This window comes from Hipposideros armiger, unplaced genomic scaffold (assembly GCF_001890085.2).
Source record: "Hipposideros armiger isolate ML-2016 unplaced genomic scaffold, ASM189008v1 scaffold_1429, whole genome shotgun sequence".
In the NCBI taxonomy this organism is placed as follows: domain Eukaryota; kingdom Metazoa; phylum Chordata; class Mammalia; order Chiroptera; family Hipposideridae; genus Hipposideros; species Hipposideros armiger.
Genome location: NW_017732779.1, coordinates 40,991 through 61,098, shown reverse-complemented (window position 1 = coordinate 61,098; position 20,108 = coordinate 40,991). Strand labels below are relative to the sequence as shown.

Here is a 20,108-nt window from a genome sequence, read left to right as displayed (position 1 = left end):
AAGAGTAAAGGAGACTGAGGCAGCACATTTGTGCTTGCATCACTCTGGCTCCTTGGGAGGGAGCCTACTTTGGAGGTAACATAGTATAAATGAAAAGAGTGAGGGCTATGAGACCAGTTTAGTTAAAAACACATGCTATGTGCCCTTGGCAAATTACCTAACATTTTTTATCTCATTTACAATATGAGTAAAACAATAGTGAATTTACTAGGCTGTTGTAAGCTGAAAATGAATGCTATGGACTGGATGTTTGTATTTCCCCCAAATTAATATGTTGATGCCTAAACCCCAGTGTGATGATATTTGGAGGTGGAGCCTTTGAGAAGTAATTAAGTTTAGATTAGGTCATGCGGGGGGGGGTCCCCACAATAAAATGAGATTAATGACTTTATGAGAATAGGAACAAACCACAGCTGGTTCATTCTCTGCCCTGTGAAAACACAGTGAGAAGGACACACTTGTCTATGATCTTAGATTCCCAGCTTCCCAAACCACGGGAAATAAAAGCCTATTGTTTAAACTACCCAGGCTATGATATTGTGTTATAACAAGCTGAGCTTACAAAAGTAAGAAGGTAATGCTTAGAAGAGATGATAAGATGTAGGAGGCTCCTTTCCTTGAATTATATATTCAAGAGGAAAAATAATGTTTGTTAGATTAATGAAGTTAATGAGGCTACATTGGAATTTCTCTAAAAAGAACCACAATATCTCACATCCTACATCCTACACAGGTGGAAGAAAGCCACTCTGTACTAAAGATTTTCATTGTGTCACAATTTTTATGGGCACTCCAGGTCTAAAACAGGGTGAGTTGCCTTCATTCTTTTCCACACGCAGAAAGTGATATCATTTTTGTTTTAGGGCTACACTACTTTGAACTACAACTAGGTTTTGAGCAAGATTGCATTTATTGTAAATAAATAGTTCATGAATATTTTTGTGGTTCTCAATATTGTTGAAAGAACTTGGCACAGATTAATTTTTGAAAAACAAAAATTTGGCAGTGATAATGTATTTTGTTTGTTAGAAAGTTAGGGCTTCTTTGTTTGGTTGGTTGATCATTGGCTGTTTGTTTTTATGCTACACTGCAATTCAGCTTTTTATTAAGAACCCAAACTAGCTTATATTTTCTACCACCCTTGCCATGTGTTTATATAGTATATAGCCTAGAGTAGGCATGACAAAGTGAACCCATAGGAAAAGAAAAAGAAAAATGTTTAAATTCCAAGAGGAGTAAATTTCCTCCAAATATTACGTGGGATTAAACTACTTCTTATAGAAAAAGAAAATACACCAAAGACCCAATGAAAATGCCTAAATAGAGTCAAGTCTGAGAATGCAATAAACATGCTAGTATAAATCAATCAGTGCTGCATGGAAATAGATGTATCACCAAGGGAAATACCTGTGGCCACGGGGAGTCCAATTCAGTTATATGGAGAACAGACAGCAACTTTCTGGTCAACTCCCTTTCTTTTCCCACTTTGATCTATATGTGGCTCAACAGAGTTGTAAGGGCTGTTTTGAAGCACTCCCTACTTCTGTAGATAATTGGAATGTAGAATTTTGAAGGTGAAAAAGTGGGACAAAATTGAGTCTGTAAGGTTATATTCAGTATTCCAAGTAATCCAATGTGATGGGTTACTACTTCTTGATAATGAAAAAGGTGATAAGGAATGTGGAGAAACAGCACCCACAGGTCAATAAACTGTTCCTATTGTTCCACTGACAAAGTTACTAAGAAAGTTCTTGGTAGTATGAGTGGCATGTGATCATTTTATCTCGGGAATGTGGAGCTTAAATGCATGGTAATTTTAAAACATCTGACCCTTTTGGGGGAAGGTATTATCTATTAAACACACACAAAGTGAACAAAACAAAACAGAATGTGCAATTTCCTTTGAAGTCAATGAATTCCTTTGACTTCAATAACACTCAGAAAATAGTGACAATAGGCTAGGATTAAACCTTGGTAAATACAAGGGGGAAAACACAGGTCATAAACCCAGATTAATCATGAAAATCTTTGTAAACATTTTAAGTTAGGAAAATATGGGCATGCCTACAAATGTTTAATATTGACTAGTGCCTTGCTATTTTATTTAGGCCTTCATCAATAAATTACAAAAACAACTTGAATTACATGTGGCTCTAGGTTCTCACCCTGAGCATATTGATACTTGTAGATTTACACCTTGAGCACTGCAGCTACAGTTTCGTGGTATCACGAGCACCGACTATGGGGCTCCAGTGAAGTAAAAATAGTTCAAGAGATAATTCATAAGTTCACTGTGACTCTGCTAGTATATAAAATCAGTTGAAAAAAATCACTGAGTTCATAGAAATACAGTTTCATGTTTCAATAATTACAAAAATGGGAACAGTATATTTCAGGTGGAAACAGCTTTTCCTCTAGGACCATCTCCTCTTAAGTAAGTGTCCTTTAAAACACAGTCTAAATTCAGAAGAGATGATTTGCAGCAGAAATTTTACAGGGTTACTTAGGCTTAGCTACACATATACATGCACAGAAGAGGAAGAGAAAGAAAAGACAATAGCCTCCATCAGGAAAACCAGCCCTTTTCCCCGCTGGTGTCCTATCTTTGGATATGTACCGCCTTGGAGAAATGTACAAATCATTTTTATACAGGAAACTGTCTTAGAAAACTAGAGATTTTAGTACAAAGAAATCAATTCGCTGAAAGAATGCCCACATGCCATTGTTATGAGTTACTATATATACACAAGAGGAGCTTACACAGGACCCCTGTTTTATAGTTACCAATGTACATTAGCATAGTGGGCTGATACCTTCTCCAGGCCTGAGTTACACTTAGTATTACAAATAATATTATAACAATGCTGAAAATACTGATACAAAACAGCTTTAAGATGATATTCCTGAAAAATATCCCTCATTTTAAAATTGAACTGTTTAATCCAGGTTTTCTTTTTTGATGTTTCAGTTTTAAAAAAGGTTTTTCAAGAAAATACTAGTGTTTAAAACATCTCTTAAAATGTCTATTAAATGGCAGCTATTCTTAAATAGATTATTTTTTTTACAAAGTATAATGCAAAAGTTTATCTTCCCAGAAAACAAAACTATAAACTTCAAAAGTCCAAATCAAAAACATTATTTGTGATACATAGTTCTTCCATATCCTGGGGAAAAAATTATTGACCATTGTATCATGCTAATTTATTTACAGAATTCCAATACTCTAGCAACACATACCAACTTTCAGGACAAATGAAGCTAAATTCCACAATTAATAATTATAATTTTTCTAGTTTTCTATCATGTCTTAAATATTGTCTGGCCCAAAATGTAGATCTGAATATTACAGCTTCTAAAATATAGTGGGGACTTTAGATAGCAGTTTCATTAAGCCGAGCAATTTGCAGTGCATATTGTTCTCTTCTGGCAGAATTACGGACACAAAAGAAAGAAAACATTTGACATGTTTGTCTTTATGCACATGTGTCTTTCTTTAGAAAACCAAAATTACAAGTATAACACATCCCTAGACTCTTGCCTCTTATCAATTCTAATCAAAGTTTGAAAATTAGTCCAAAGTTTAATAAAGCTAGGGGAGGAAACCTTGTAGCTTTCCCCAAAACATAGAGCTCAAATACATTTTTTGTATTAGGAGTTGCATTTCACACATAGCTTTAATAATTTAAACATGTCAGATGCCATGCTAAAAACTATCTCAGTTTCCCTTTATTCATTTCATTTGTGCTCCCTGATGGATTCTGTCTGTTAAAGAATGCAAGGGAAACAGATCATGCAGTAGGTATAACAATTTGCATGGGCTATGTCTAATGTGGCTCCTGTTATTAGCTTTTATCTTTGTATAAGAAAACTGCAGCCCTGATTCCTACTGATTGTTTTTAATTAGTTAAAATTAATTAATTTCTATGGCTGCATACAGCTCTGTTATTAAACATGAAATTTTATTTAGATTAATTGATCAGTCTCATGTGCACTTAAGTATAAGACATGATAGGCCTTATTTGTTAAAGAGAAATATTTGCTATCAAATGAGTTTTAAAATAGTCCAATAAGAGGGCCGGCCGAGTGGCTCAGTTGGTTAAGAGCTCGCTCGACAGTGCGAGCTCTGAGCAACAGCGGTTCGATTTCCAGCCAGAGCCAAGCTGCTGCTGAGCTGCCAACAGGTGGCACAGTGGCTCAGCTAAAAAAAATAAATAAATAAAGTAAAATAGTCCTGTTAAGGATTTATTTCTAAGATTAAATTGCCAAAGTTCATATGTATTTTACTTCCTTCCAAATTTAGATGACTAAATAGTCAGAATAGTGTATACTGAGCTACCAAGACGCTGACTTTCTGTTCCTCAATTCATCATGTATAGGTCACTGTATATAGAGTGAACATGAGCATACATAAAGTAATTGACAATTTATAAACATACAAGGAGAGTGAAATAAAACAATTTTCATATAATGTTCCATCCTTCAGATTTTTAAAAAAATCTGATATTGCCATGACTCAAAGAGCAAGAATGCCATGCTATAGGCATCATTTGACCAAATTCAGCTAACTTGACTACCTCACTGTGCTATGACATAGCATTTCAATATCAGTAGCAAAAACTAAAAGCAAATTTTCTTGAAAATCAGAGCTGTCATTCTCTATTTGGCTAGCGATTACTCAGTCTGAAATCTTTTGTGAACTGGTGTGAACTAAACATTTAGAGGATAAAAGAAATAGCCTTTCCCCCTTTAATAGTATGGCAAGATAAGCTTGAATGTATGTAGTAGAGAGACAAATGTATCTCTAGGTTACATGCAAGCAAACTTCATTCTTCAAATAAATACACCACCAAATATAAGACTTTAAATTCCCTCTTCTCTGTTCCTTCTATTAACTATGCAATTTAACATTCTTTACAATCCCTTTATCTACTTATTCCTCACATCTATTTTCACAGTAACATCATTAAGCGAACAGAATGCTATTTGTTATTACTTTCTGGAACTTCAATGCAGATCAGAGACTGATAAAAATAAAAGATAAATTATGGACTATATAAACCAGCAAGATGGTCCCATTTATTATACACATATATATCATAAAACCTTCAAGGCTATTAAACCTAATTCCATTAACATGCTTGAACCGTCGTTCTAAAAAAAAAGTGCACAATTCTTTGTTTATAATTAAAAAACTAAAAATAAAAAAATAAGAAGTGCATGACAATGTAAATATGAGCTATGCACGAGAAACACTAACCACCTTCATCCTACCCAGAGACAAGAGCAGGGTTATTTAATTAACCATCCTGCTGGCCAAGACTTTGCAGCTCAGTGGTGTGTAAATTATGATGGAGAAAAACATTCTTTCTGCTGTACATGTGTAAAGAGATCGGCCCTCTCGGCGGCTGTCCGAACCTGCCTGTGAAGGTTGAATGCTGTCGTGACGCAGCAGCTTGGTCCTTTGGTTTCTCTGAGAATGTGGGCAGCCCTTCCGTCTTAGCTGTTGGCTTTAGAGAGTTCTGCCCGACAGTGGCCCGTAAATTCTGGGTGACCTCTGAAGTGAGGGTTTCGTAAGTTCCTCTCGAGTGTTTGATAACTTCCACTAGTTCCTTGTCCTTCAACAAATTACTTAAACATAAACTTGATAGTTGACAGGCCTTGCTTTTGTAGGGGCTAGTCTGGTCAGCCGACGAGTATCTAAAACGGTCCTCGGTGGGAGTATGCGTTGCTTTTCTGTCCCTTGTGCTGAGACTTTGGCTCGCAATTCGATTTCGATACGTAGCCTATGGTAAGGACACAGCAAGAAAACGATGTCTTTAAAAATACATTCACAGCATACATAGAATACAGCTATATTTTCACATTTTCTATGCAAGCACCTACATTTTCAACAAGCCTCAAATCAATAGAATTCTCCATGAGATTAAATTTCTCAGCGCAACACTACTACCAATGTGATTAAACACTTGAGTTACTCTAAAGAGCATTGTTTTAAAGACTCCATTTTTAGAGGCGATTTAGGTTTACAATAAAATTGAGAGGGACGTAGAAATTTCCCATATCCCCCCTGACCCCACATATGCAGGACCTTCCCCTAATCAACATCACTCATTACAGGGGTACACTTTTTACCAAGGATGAACTTACACTGACACCTCATAACCACCCAATTATATAATTTGCATTAGGGTTCACTGTTGAAACTGTATATCCTATGGGTTTGGATAAAATGATAATGGCATTTATTCATTATACTAATATCATAGAGTATTTTCATTGCCCTCAAAAAGTCCCCTGTGTTCTGTCTATTCATCTCTCCCCTCCCCTCCTACACCAGACAACCACTGATCTCCCTAATTTTATCTTTTCCAGAATGTTGTATAGTGGGAATTATATAGTGCATAGACTTTTCAGATTGGCTACTTTACATAGGAATATGCTTTTAAGGTTCCTCCATATCTTTTCATGGCTTGATAGCCCATTTCTTTTTATCACTGAACTGAAATACTCCTACATTTTGAAATTCGTTTAACTTCCTAAATTTGAATTCTGTAGTTTTATCTGAGAATACAGATTGTTTTAATAAATAGTGAACATCTATATATGAGGTTATTACATTTTTGTTGGATTTAATATGCTATATTTTCTTAAGTAGGTGCTCAGGTAATTTTAGAATTATCAACATCATTATTTGTATCAGTACAGTAGTATCCTAGAAATTTAAGGAACTAAAACTAAAGTCACAACAATGACCTATAGAGTACTTGAAGGAAATCTCAGCATGTGTTTCATTTAGACTTTTGGATGCACTTCATCAATCCAAATAAGTTCCACAAGAATATGCCATCTTCTTTCTCACAAGAAGTTTATACTCTAATGATAGAAACAAGACATAGCTCATTGAATCATGCTGTGTGGGGGTATCAAAGATTACAAGCTGTCACCAGAATTCCTCTTGAAGAGAGGACTGTCTTGGTTTAGAAAAACACATTGAACTAGAAACTAACTAGCTGGCTTATTGCTCTGGTGGCAAAAGTGGAGGATTTACTGTTAATACAAAGAGAAGGAGAAAATGGAAGAGAAAGGGAGAAAAGGGTACAGCAGATGGTAGTAGGTTAGCACAAAACATACTGAAGGAGCCAATTAAAATTTCTGCATACTTGACATATAAACGGTGTAGTTTTAAATGCCCATCTTTTCTTTGTTCCCTAGAAAACCATTTCTCTAAACCGGATCTCTACTTTGAGCCCCAATTTGCTTATCTAGACATCATCACTTTGATTCATTAATATCGCTGATGTGACATAAAACAAAACCAAAAAATAAACTTGATTTTGACTCTGAAGCCTATTCTTCCCTGACAGTGCTGCCATTTAGTGAGAAGGAAGCTATCAGGCCAACACCTGGAAGTTATCTTTGTTTTCGCTTTTTTCTCATACCCCTTTAAATTAAGTCCTTGCTGATGTAGTGCGAAAAAAGCAACCTCAAGTCATCCGTCCACTCTCTTATATGCACTCTATCCTCCTGACCCAATTCTTGGGTGTATATTAAGCATTTAATAAGTATTTTCCAAATAAAGTTTATCTGCTAGAGATAATAATAGATACTATTTATTGACTGTGTATTGTATTTTAAGCATTCTTCTAGTGCCTTAACACAGTTGATCACCACAAGAGTCTTTTGAAGTAGCTTTTATTGTCCTCATTATACAGACTGGCAAACTGAAGCACAGTGAATTTGTCTGCGTTCTACAGCTAGTACAGGGCAGACTCTGCCTGATTAACCACCAGTACCTTCTGCCTCCTGGCATGCCCGTGGGAATATTTCTGAAATATATCACATTTTTCTAAAATAAGTTACATGCAGCACAATACTGTAATTTAAATCGATTCTTCAAGATTGTCATTACTGAGATGAAATTCCCTGATTTTCTGCAAAACTAAGGTTTATCAGGGGTATTGTTAGGGTGCCCATATATTCAGTAATTTCAGATGGAGGTATTTTACTAATGCCATTTTTTTTAATTGTCTTGATTTCTTAAATGGTCATTCTCATTTTTTATTTTGTGCTTCTTTATAGCACTCTCTATTGCTTCTAATTTGCAATTTGAAGTCTTCCATAGATTTGGACTAGAGGTAGTCAGGCTAGTTGGCTGGTGTATAAAGAAAGCATGCCATGATTTACAGGAGATGTTTCAAGGATTTTCTTAGGAATAAAGGGAATAAATTATTTTGATTCGATTTTCATTGTTCAGGAACTTTTATAGCTTACTTCTTCTTGATTCTTTTTTAATACTTTAGATATTTGGACCTGATTAGAAATATGAGCTTTTAGTTTCTCTTCATCTCTGTGACTTCTGTAAGATGTTTATCTAACTATTGAATGAGTTACTGACAGACTCCATATCAACACTGTGCTTAATATCTGCATCCATATGGTAGACACACCTTAGGTGTAATATATGAACTATTCTGAGAAAAAAAATTATTTCACAACAAAAGAGACATTAGGAAATTCGTCATGATAATTACCATTGGTAATGTTTATTTTTCACTTCTATATCTATAGATGCCACCTCGGAAAGTAGAGGTGTCTGGTGGCAATTCATTACCATTACATTACATCAGGGGAAATATCATCTATTTTCTGAATATGATTATTTTAACCCTCCTGCTATATTATATTAAATACAATTTAATAAAGGTATATTAAAGCAATCCAATAACTCAATCCACAGGCAGCTTCAGTGATCCTTCTCTGGTATAGCATCTGATACCTGCGAGGTACATGTGGATCCACCATAAAAAGAAACAAAATCAAAGAACTCACTCTCAATTTTTAAAGAAAAATGAATTATCCATTCCTGTTTCTTTGGCATAGATTGCTTTTGACGTCTTAGACTTTTTCTCCTTTGTTAGTTCTCTGTGATGTTCACCATTAAGTTCATTTATTACTCATTGATCGTGTACATGGGAGATTGCATAACACAGGGGTTAGTGGCATGGGTTTGGGGTCAGACATATATGAATTCATTTATTCATTTGATAAATATTTAGTGACCACAATTGAGGGCAAGGCATTGCAATCTATGATGGGAAAGACACTCTTCATGAAGGAACTGGCCGTTGCTTTCAGGCAGCTTAAAGTCTAATGGAAGAATCAACCAGAATCGAGCACTTTCTAGCTAGGTGACCATGGCAAGTCACTTACCCTTCCTAAGTCACCAATTTCCTCATCTATGACAGGAAGATTTATATTCATACCTGTATCTACATACAGTATTATTAAGATGTGATGAACGGCTGTGTATAAAATGCCTAAAATTATGCCTGGAACACAGTTGTCTTGATGACAGTGACAATAAAAATTATTACAGTAATAAAATAAAGTGACCAATAGACCTAGAAATTACTTTGGCAGATGCACATTTCATTCATTAGAAGCTAAACCATTATGAATACTTCTATCTAGATTAACAAAATCATTTTATTCCAGAATATTCAAGTAATGTTACACGTATTGTCCTTTGATTCCCCCAGAACACACTCTGAGATGAATATTTGAGACAATAAAGAAAAAGTTTATTGGAGAGTATTCTCAAGCCAACACCTGTGGAGGAATGAAGAAAGCAGAGCCTGTCAAAGGGAGAATTTCAACTCTATGCAATCAAACTATCTCAAATGATCACATAGGGAGATATGAAGCTGGGGTGACTTATCATAGTTGTGCCCAACTTAGGCAAGTGGTTAGGGGCCTTATACTCTTGCATCAAGGAGTTATTGGACAAAGCTACTGAAAAAATAGCTCTAAGTGCATTTCATCAATATGTAGAAAACAAATTGAAAGCGAGTTATGGTGGAGCAGCAGTTCTTAATCTCTTTTTCCCCCATGTGTCAACATGACATAGCCAAAACCAGGGATATATAGATACTCCCATTAAAATACCTTTAACTCAACTCCTATATACCTGTATTTATGTAAACATTTTGAATTCAGAAATGCAGAGTGGTCAGAATCTTGTATAGTTAATAAAAAAAAATAATTTCTGGTTCTTTAGCAAGAGTAGCAATGCATTACTTAAAATATAGACTCAGCAAATGACTATGACCCATTTGACACTATTAACCTGAAGACTGAGTAGGCTACTTCATACTTCATTAGTGCAGAAAATAAATAATAAAGGTACCAGTTGAGGCAATACAATAAATGAATGACAGAACAAACTATGTAATACATATATTAATTAGATATGCATCAATACATAAATTTAATGGCAGAATAATAAAAACTTTCAATACTGTGATGTCAGAGCCATCTCTGTGTACTGTGAAATACTACTAAATATATGAAAAGTGCTCTGAATAAAGGTATGTAAAAATAATGTTACTCACTGAGTAAAATGTTAAAATGTATACATAAATCTTAAAAGTAAGTAGGTCCGTATTCTTTGTTGAGGTACATAACATATACGTTTCAGGTGCACAATATGCCCAATATTATAATTAGACATCTGTATACACAACAAAATGATCACCAAAAGTCTAGTTACTATCCATCACCATACAATTTATCCCCTTTACTCATTTTACCCACTCCCTAACCCCTCTGGTAACCCCTCTGGTAATCACCAATCTGTTCTCTGTAAATATGAGCTTATTTTTGTTTTGTTTGTTCATTTGCTCTGTTTTTTAAGAATCAACACATGAGTGAAATCATCTGGTATTTGTCTTTCTCCATCTGACTTATTTCACTTAGCATAATACCCTCAAGGTCCATGCATGTTGTTGCAAATGGCAGGATTTCATTCTTTTTTCATAATTCAGTAGTATTTCAATGTGTGTGTGTGTGCGCACGTGTGCGTGCGCGCGCGCGCATGCGCACGTGCACACGTGTGCCACATCTTCTTTATTCATTTGTCCATTGATGAATACTTAGGTTGTTTCCATACCTTAGCTATTATGAATAATGCTGCTATGAACATAGGAGTGCAAATATCTTTTCAAATTAGTGTTCTAGTATTCCTTGGATAAATAGAAGTGGAATAGCTGGATCATATGGTAATTCTATTCTTAATTTTTTTAGGAATCTCAATACTATTTACATATTGGCTGTACCAATTTACATTCCCAGCAATAGTGTACAGTGTTTCCCTTTTCTCTATATCTTCTCCAACACTTGTTATTTCTTGTCTTTTAGATAATAGCCTTTCTAACAGGTGTGAGGTGATATCTCATTATGGTTTTGATTTGCATTTCCCTAGTAACTTGTGGTTTTGCACATCTTTTCATGTGCCTGTTGGCCATTTGTATGTCTTCTTTGAAAAAATGTCTATTCGGATATTCTGCTCATTTTTTAATCAGGTTATTGTTTTGGCTGTTGAATTGATGAGTTAATGGATACTTTGGATATTAACTCCTTATCACTATGTGATTTGAAAATATTGTCTGCCATTCAATAGGTTACCTTTCCATTTTAATGATGGCTTCCTTTGTTGTGCAGCAACTTTTTAGTTTGATGTAGTCCCATTTGTTTATGTTTGCTTTTGTTTCTATTGCTTTTGGAATCAGATCCTCAAAAACATTGCTAAGACCCATGTCAAGGAGCTTAATGCTTATGTTTTCTTCTAGGAAATTTATGGTTTCAAGTCTTACATTTAAGTCTTTTGTTTATACTGAGCTAATTTTTGTGTGTGGTGTAAAATCGTGGTCTACTTTCATTCTTTTGCATGTGACCATCCAGTTTCCCAACACCATTTATTGAAGAGACTATCTGTTCTCCATTGTATGTTCTTGGGTGCTTTGTCACAAACCAATAGTCCATATATTGGTGGGTTTATTTCTGGGTTCTCAGTTCTGCTCCATTGCTCTTTATGTCTGTTTTATGCCAATATCATACTGTTTTAATTACTATAACTTCGTAGTACAGTTTGAAATCAGGGAGCATAATTACCTCCGGCTTTGTTCTTCTTTCTCAAGATTGTTTTAGCTATTCGGTATCTTTTGCAGTTCCATACAAATTTTAGAAATATTTGTTCTATTTCTTTGAAAAATGCCATTAGAATTTTGATAGGATTATGCTGAAGCTGTAGATTGCTTTAGATAGTATGTACATTTTAACAATATTAATTCTTCCAATCCATGAGCATGGGCTATCTTTTCATTTATTTACTATTATTGTCTTTCTTTCAGTTAGCCCTGTAGACCAATCATAAGGGTCTCTTTAATATCCTAATGATGTTTGTAAATTCTCTTCAAGAAAAGTTAAATTAGCACTGTAACTCATTTTTAAAGAATTGCATGGAAGTGTTCTGTGCACAGTTCCCTATCCATTTAGGCATACACCTTAAAAGAACCTCTCTTGTCCTCCTTTTAGAGGATGGGTTTTATAGTGTTCCCAACAAATGCTGTGTTGTCTGTGGAATCTACTGTTGGAGGAGATATAAAAATATTTTCTTGTAAAACTCCATCACAGTGGTTTCCAATCCAGTTTAAGGCAGCCGATAGTTTAACTATGAGGCTATCAGAAAATTTAGATTTGCATAAAGTAATTTAAAATCATGCAAAGGAAAGGAAAATAGTAGTATTTATATTTTTGAGAAAGATTTTTCCTTTATAGACTATCATGCAAGGATTGAATCTTAAACAAAACAAAACAAAATTGATGTATAACAATAACAAAATGCAATAAGGTGGTAATGAATGTTTTCAAGACCTAGTTGTCTACCTGACACCTAATGGTGAAAGATCTAGGGTGAGAAAGGATTCTTAAATATGCTAAACTCTAAAGAGCACATATGATGTGTAATTTTAGAATTTTAGAAAAATCATTAGAAGACAGACAAGTCACTTTATCTCTGATTTTATTTATAATAATAGCTAAGATTTAGTGAACATTTATAACATGCCAAGATATATACTGTGTTTTATGTATTATTACTTTCAATCCCCATTAGAGGATTTCATTATACTCATATCAATGACAAGGAAACTGAAGCCCTTACATTTAAGGACTTACCAGGATTCCAGGGTTAGCGGATAACCAGATGTGAAGTGGAGCTTAAACATTGGGATTTCAGAACTCAAGCTCTAAGCCAGGAGTTTTTCAGCTTCAGCAGTGTTTAAATTTGGGGTTACATAATTTCTTTTTGTAGGGGAGTGCTCTGTGCATTGCAGATGCTTAGCAGTGTCCCTTGCCTCTACCTGAAAATTCCAGTACCACCTGAACCCAGTTATAATAACCAAAATAGTCTCCAGGCGTTTCCAGTGTCCATAGGAGAGCAAAGTTGCCCCCAGGTGAGATCACTGGCCTAAACTATAATGCTTCCCTAAATGAGAGATTTAAAAGTGACCAATGCTGTACCTTTTTTATGGGAAAGGCTATATACACAAACTGCTATCCTTTAAAAAAACATTTATAGCCATTAGGAGAGCAAAATGAAGCTTTTTATGATTTGTATTTTGTTTTAAAATCCCATATAATGTTTACTATAGGCCAGATACTCTTCTGAGCCCTTACAATGATTACTTTTAAAAGATTAGCTTATTTTCTAAAGGAGTGCAATGTACTAATAAACATCAGAAGCATTTATAAACATAAATCTTGTTCAACAACAGCAATAAAACACAAATACAAAGTGGTGCATAAAAATGAAGGGTTTTTTCATTGAGACTAACCAAGGAAGCATTAGCGTTCTAATGTGTTTAATCAGGCAGGACTTCATTCAGCGCTCTAATAAAGGTCTTAAAAAATACCTTTCACAGCATATATACAAAATGGAGGAATATTAATGGAGTGTCATGAACTACTTAAAAAATAAATGCCCTTTCTGATTTTTCATAATAATTTGGTGTGAAGTAAATTGGTAGGCCAGAAATGTGCCTTTCCTTCAATGACAGCCATTGAAGTGTCAGTATAAGCTCAAACCACATTTATTAAAAATTACAGACTGTCCTTTTTCTGTCATCACTGAAAAATAGGGTTTGTAAAGCAGTGATAAATACCAGGACATTTCTCTGTGGTTTTTGGCATGTTGCCGCATCTGTTTGTATCCTAAGATGTGGAATCTGTTTTCAGCGATAAAGAATTTTGTTAAAGGTCTAAGAAACACTCTACCACAGAGATTGTATACAGAAGTAGTTACTGCTTTGCAAGCAGGAAGCCTTGTAATAAGTTCAGGTAATAACCAAAAAGAAACATTCAAAGGCTCTCACAGACAGGACCTATTTTTTTCAGATTGCACAAATTACCAAGAGGAAATTGTCTGGAGTTAAATTATTTCTTCTGGCTCAACCTCACTTCTAAATTCTTTAGGGTATACTAAATCCTCCTGGTGGGCAGTTAGGATTCAACCAGGGTTAGAGGACTTGCACAAGGTAAGTAAGGTGAATGTTAATAAGTTCAGCTAAATGCAGAATTCCAAAGGAAGAAAAACCACAGCATCTCCTGTCCCTCACAAGAAAAGTCAAATATGCAACAGTTTCCCCATAAGCCACTAGGCACCTGATTGACTAGTCTGATTATAACTAGAATAAATGGACTCTGGACAGGACTAATCCTGAAGAACAATAATGAGTTATCTTTAAAAGCAGTGTGTGTGTGTGTGTGTGTGTGTGTGTGTGTGTGTGTTGTAACCCACTCTGTGTGAATAATCCTCCTTAGTTAAAAGGTGATTTAAATGAGAATTTACAGGCAATTACTGCTTATAATAGCAATGCAGGTATATAATTAAGGACTCAGTTCAGAAGAAACCTAAGAAAGTATAATTCAGCATAACCGATATTCCAGAAAAGTGTGACTTCTAAATGAAAAGGATAAGTGAGGGCTTAAACTAAATTTATATGCCTAAGGGAAATGAGTAGGAGATAATTCTTATGTGTTTACACAGGAAGGCACAATAATAGACATTTGCAGTGGTTTACTACGGCAGCAACATGAAAAATGAGTCTCTAGTCTAAACACCCAGATTCCCTATACCTAGCACATATTAGATGGAGCAGTTTCTTAAATGGAAGCAGTACTAAAAACAAAAACAATCACAAGAATCCTTATATTCACATAATGCCTTTTGTGTGAATAATTCAAAGTCTTTATAACCAATTGCTGTGGCTTTCTAAGGTAGAAATATTTGTTATATCCAGTATATGAAAAAAATACATATAGAATTGATTAAGAATCTAGCCTATTATTTATTCCTCTTGTTTCCCAGTGCTTGTTAACATGATTAAATAATGTGAGTTCTAAATCCTAGCTAAATGATTCTACCTTATGAGGAATTTTACCCCATAAACTCTGCTGGGAGACTTCTAAAAGGGAGACATTATTTACCTAATCTACACAATAACCTGAGAAAGAAGTCAAATACAACACAGTGGTTTTACGCTGATTATTTGTTGTTTTATGTCAGTATAATGTAAGGCAAGTCATGTTTAGGAATAAGTTTAATCCACTGAATAAAGATAATACATAATTACATACATGGTATAATTGGGGGGATACTATGAGTAACAAATATAATTATATACTCACATCTATCATATAGGTCTGACAATTAAGTTTGCGAACTCACCCTAAAACAAATGCTACTCACCTGATTGCTTAATATCTCTACAGCCACCTTTGAAATACTCCCCTTGGGAAGCTATGCACTAATGCCAGTGCTTAGTCCACCCTTCAAAGCAATTTTGGAACTCCTTTTCTGGAATGGCCATCATAACTGTTGTTGTATTACCCTTGATGTCCCAAATGTCATCAAAATGTCTTCCATTAATATTTCCTTTATCTTTGGGTAAAGAAATAAGTCATTGGGAGCCATATCGGATGAGTAGGGAGGGTGTTCCAATACAGTTATTTGTTTACTGGCTAAAAACTCCCTCACAGACAGTGCCATGTGAGCTGCTGCCTTGTCGTGATGGAAGAGTCATGAATTGTTGGAGAAAAGTTCAGGTCATCTCAATTTTTCATGCAGCCTTTTCAGCACTTTCAAATAGTCAACTTAGTTAACTGTTTGTCCAGTTGGTACACATTCATAATGAATAATCCTTCTGATATCCAAAAGGGTTAGCAACATCATTGCGACAAGTTCTTGAACTTAATTGTCAGATCTTTGTGCATTAAGATTTGTTCCAAGTGCCTCACTTGTATTTTATAAATGGAAAAATGAGGCTTTTAATAATAATTTGCTCAGGTAATAATGCATGGTCTTTGAATCCCCACTCCTATTACTATGCCGTCTTGTTATATGTCAAAAGATTAGACAAATACCCTTCCACAACTGTGTTGTTGATACTAAACTCTCATGTTTGTGTCAATTCCTTTAGGTGTATTACATATTAATGGGTAATTAATTCTAAATTTAGTTTATTACACAAAATATACCCAGGCTGCATGTAGAAATTGCTTCCAGATAACTTGAAGTATAACATTATAAGCTATTAGTCAGGTTATCAGGTTACTCCTGAAGGAAAGCGTTTGAAAGGAATCATGGGAAGTAGAGATATCCAGAAGGTATGGGTAATATGTAAGTAGATAAGAATAATGTTGAAGAAAAGTGAGCAGGATGTAGACATATAGTATGCTTCACTCCCCGCACTCACCAGAATACCTGTCAAAGTAGTTAGCATAAGAGAACTACTGGCCCAAGGACACCAGATCACTTGAGCATCTCCCTAGATTCACTGGTCCATTTTTCACAACATGCTGCCATTTTATGAATTTAAATAGTTTGGTTCAATCATACCAAGATTAAAAAATATATATTCAAATATACTTCAAATGTGATTTTTAGGTTGTTAGGCATTTTGTATTAGCTTTGGCTATACAGTAAAACCTTGGATTGCAAGAAACGTGGTTTGTGAATGTTCTGCAAGACGAGCAAACATTTCTAATACATTTTAACGTGGTAAACGAGCCATGTCTTGCAATATGAGTAGTTTATTTCCGGAACAAATTATGCTCACAAACCAAGGTATTACTGTATTTTTCTTCAGTAACATGCACAACTTAAGGTAGACCAAATTTCATTTAAGAAAATTCATGGGACATGTATGAAACAGTAATATGAAAAATAACAAAATTTACATTTTATGCTTGATGGTTTGGTGACATAATACTATTTAAAAATACTTCAAAGAATTTACAACATCAAAAGAAATATTACAAACATGTATGGAAATACAAAGTTCGCAGAATAGTTTGGGATTGGTGAAGTAATATTCATTTTTAGCTATCATCTTATTTTCTGAAATGCTTTCATATAGTATAAATAAAGAATAAGACACAGCAGGGAATGAATTCTGGTATGAAATGTTATGGCCAGGATATCATTATCTACAAGTTAGAATCAATTTTTAAAAGAAGCATGAAATTTCAAAAATATATTCTTTCATCATGTAAAGAGATGAGCCTTGCAGATAAGAAGTTTACTTAATAATAGCAATTTTTCAAATAACCATTTTTTCTTACTATAAAAAAAAATAACGATTTTTTCTTACTTGGGATGAGTTTATGGGTGTTAGAAACACTTACTACAGAGTACACAAAAATTCTAAGGCTATATTTTTTTCTTTCAAAAAGCTGCTTTATCAAAGTAAATCATTTCTTTATAAATTCAGAGTAGTCTCAAAGTCTGCACCAAAAAGAGAAAACAGATGGGCCACCAGCTTTAAAGTTAGTCAGCCTTAAATATTATAAAATTAATTTTTAAATAGAAAAAGTCAACAAAGCACAAAATATAATGACAGTGAGATGAAACATACAAATTGCTAAGATCTAAATAAATTGATCAATTATTTTCAATTTATTAATGCCACTTTTGTCATTTTATTAATTTCAAATATAACCTCTAACCCATTAAATATTAATGTTTTCATTTTGATTTAATAATAAATAATTCTAGATGAAGTAGAGACTGTAAAGTTAACGTGGTTTAACCCCCTGGATTTGACAAGAAAATTATGGTTAGCGTTCCTATGTGACTTAGTTGCCTCAAATTATAAAGATGTTAGTGGCAGTCAGCAACCAATTTCTGATTTTCCAAAGCATGTCTTAATGTTTCCATGCAGAACCCATCACCTTTCATTTTACTACATAGATACAAGATATGTTTTTGGCATAAGAAAAACAAGGTCAAAAGGATTTGTATTGAAATATTTAATTATATGTTCCAGCCATTATGCTGTATTTCATCAACACTCATCATGAATTGTGTTTATATAGATGAGTTATATCTGTTAAGTTTGTGTGATAAAAAGAGCAGATAAATAAAAAAAATTCTTAGAATAGTACAAGGAAGGCATTCTGTGATGCATTATGATAAATGAAAGAAGGGGTAAGCTCATAATAATGGTAGAGACTACATATGTATACACTGACCTTTGCAAATTGTGCTTCGCTCCAATAGGTTGTAGTCAAAAGAGAAGACATGAGAATGAGATGTTGTCTTAGGGTAGATCTATTTGCATTCCTCAAACTGAAGTCCTTTAGAGGCAGAAGGAATGTTTCCTGGCTACAGAGATGATGTCTCCTGCATTTCAATAGAGTCTATGTTGGAAGGTCCATATGCTAGAATTATAAGGCTGAGGTGAGTCTATATCCTAGCCATAAAGATGGTGGTTTTCACTCAAATAGCAGGACAGATTGGCAGATGTTAGTGTAGGTAGTAAATGAGTTCTCCAAGAAACCTATTGTATAAATTGTGTGTGAGTGGTGTTCTGAATATTCTGAGCAATTCCCTACAATCACTGGGGATACCTCAGAAATGTTAAAAACTTGTGCTAAAAAAGAGTCAGTACATCTCCCATACCAGCTTTGTTAATAGTTCTCATTCTTTGGTTCATTCTGCCTTCATTAGTTATTCATTCATCCATTCATGCATTCAATCTTATGGAGAACAAATAATGGGAGATTCAAAGATATCAAATATATGATCCTATGCTAGCTGCTGCCTTTTGCATAAACTAAACTAGTAATTAAAATGAAAAAGTAAGATTAAATAAATTACTAAAACAATAATATGAAAGTGTCTCAAGAACAAATTTAATGAAAAATAAGTGTTACAACAACGTATTTCCTAAGAGTGAAACAGACCTTTCCAAGGAATTGCTTTCTTTGATTGCTTCCATTTCTCACTGACCTCTTAGTCATCAACTCACTCCAGTGTGGCTTTTGCTCCTCTTGAAGACCTTTAAGTTGTTAAATCAAATGGACCTTGTCAGTACACATATTCTTTACTATTAAGAAACATTTTATGGGTTAACCACTTCCACCTTGAATTCCATCATCTTTTAGTATTTGTGATGTCTCATATCCCCAGTTGTTCTCCTGCTTCTTTGGTCACTACAACTCAATCCCCTTTGCTGGCACTTTTCTATCTAAATATTCAGGTTTACTTAACCTGGTCTAGGTTCACTTCACTCTCCCTAAGAGATCTCATCCATTCCCATAACTTTACATACCATCTCTATGTGAACAACACTTAAACTTATACTTAAACCTAAAATTATTTTCAGAGTACTCATATATCTACTTCCATAACTATATTACAGGTATCTCAGTCATATTTTATTTTCCTAACTGAACTCATTATAATTGCGTCATTCTGCTTTTCAATTATTTGTAACAATTTCAGTAATATTTGTTGAATGAATGAATGAATGAATGAATGAATGGAGACCATATAGAAAATTTAGAGTTTCCCTTGAGACTTTCCTCTTTCTCACTCCTGACTATTCAATTCATCTCCATTTGTTATTCTGCTATCATTCTGCTCACATTCTCCACCTCCATCCCTCTAAAGTCACCACTACCTCCACCCAGAGTTACTGCAGCCACTCTTTTGTACCTTCCCACACATACCAGAAAGAGTTATAGAAATCCTTTTAAAAATGCAAATTTATTCATGCCATTGACCTCCTAGTTTCCTTTAATATCTTCCGACTGAATTTCAGGAAGATACAAATGTTTGTAATGGTCTATGTGACCCTGAATTATCTAGCCGTGCCTACTTCTCTAATTTCTTCTTGGACAATTTTCCTCTCAATCATTGAGTATCTAGCAACATTAATCATTTTTGAGTTTCTTAAACATGAAAAGCTCTCTCCTTCCTCAGGCCC

The 20,108-nt window shown here is 34.5% G+C and overlaps 1 protein-coding gene across 1 annotated transcript; it reads right to left on the bottom strand.

Moving 5' to 3' along the window:
• Positions 1–4,161: 4,161 nt before the first annotated feature.
• Positions 4,162–19,214, bottom strand: LOC109377508 (serine-rich coiled-coil domain-containing protein 1-like). The gene is made up of 2 exons (XM_019633877.1): positions 19,084–19,214; positions 4,162–5,783 (listed from the first exon to the last, which is right to left on the bottom strand). The coding sequence occupies exons 1-2, from the start codon at positions 19,138–19,140 to the stop codon at positions 5,298–5,300; spliced, it is 543 nt and encodes a 180-aa protein (XP_019489422.1). The 5' UTR covers positions 19,141–19,214; the 3' UTR covers positions 4,162–5,297.
• Between the last annotated feature and the right edge of the window lie 894 nt (positions 19,215–20,108).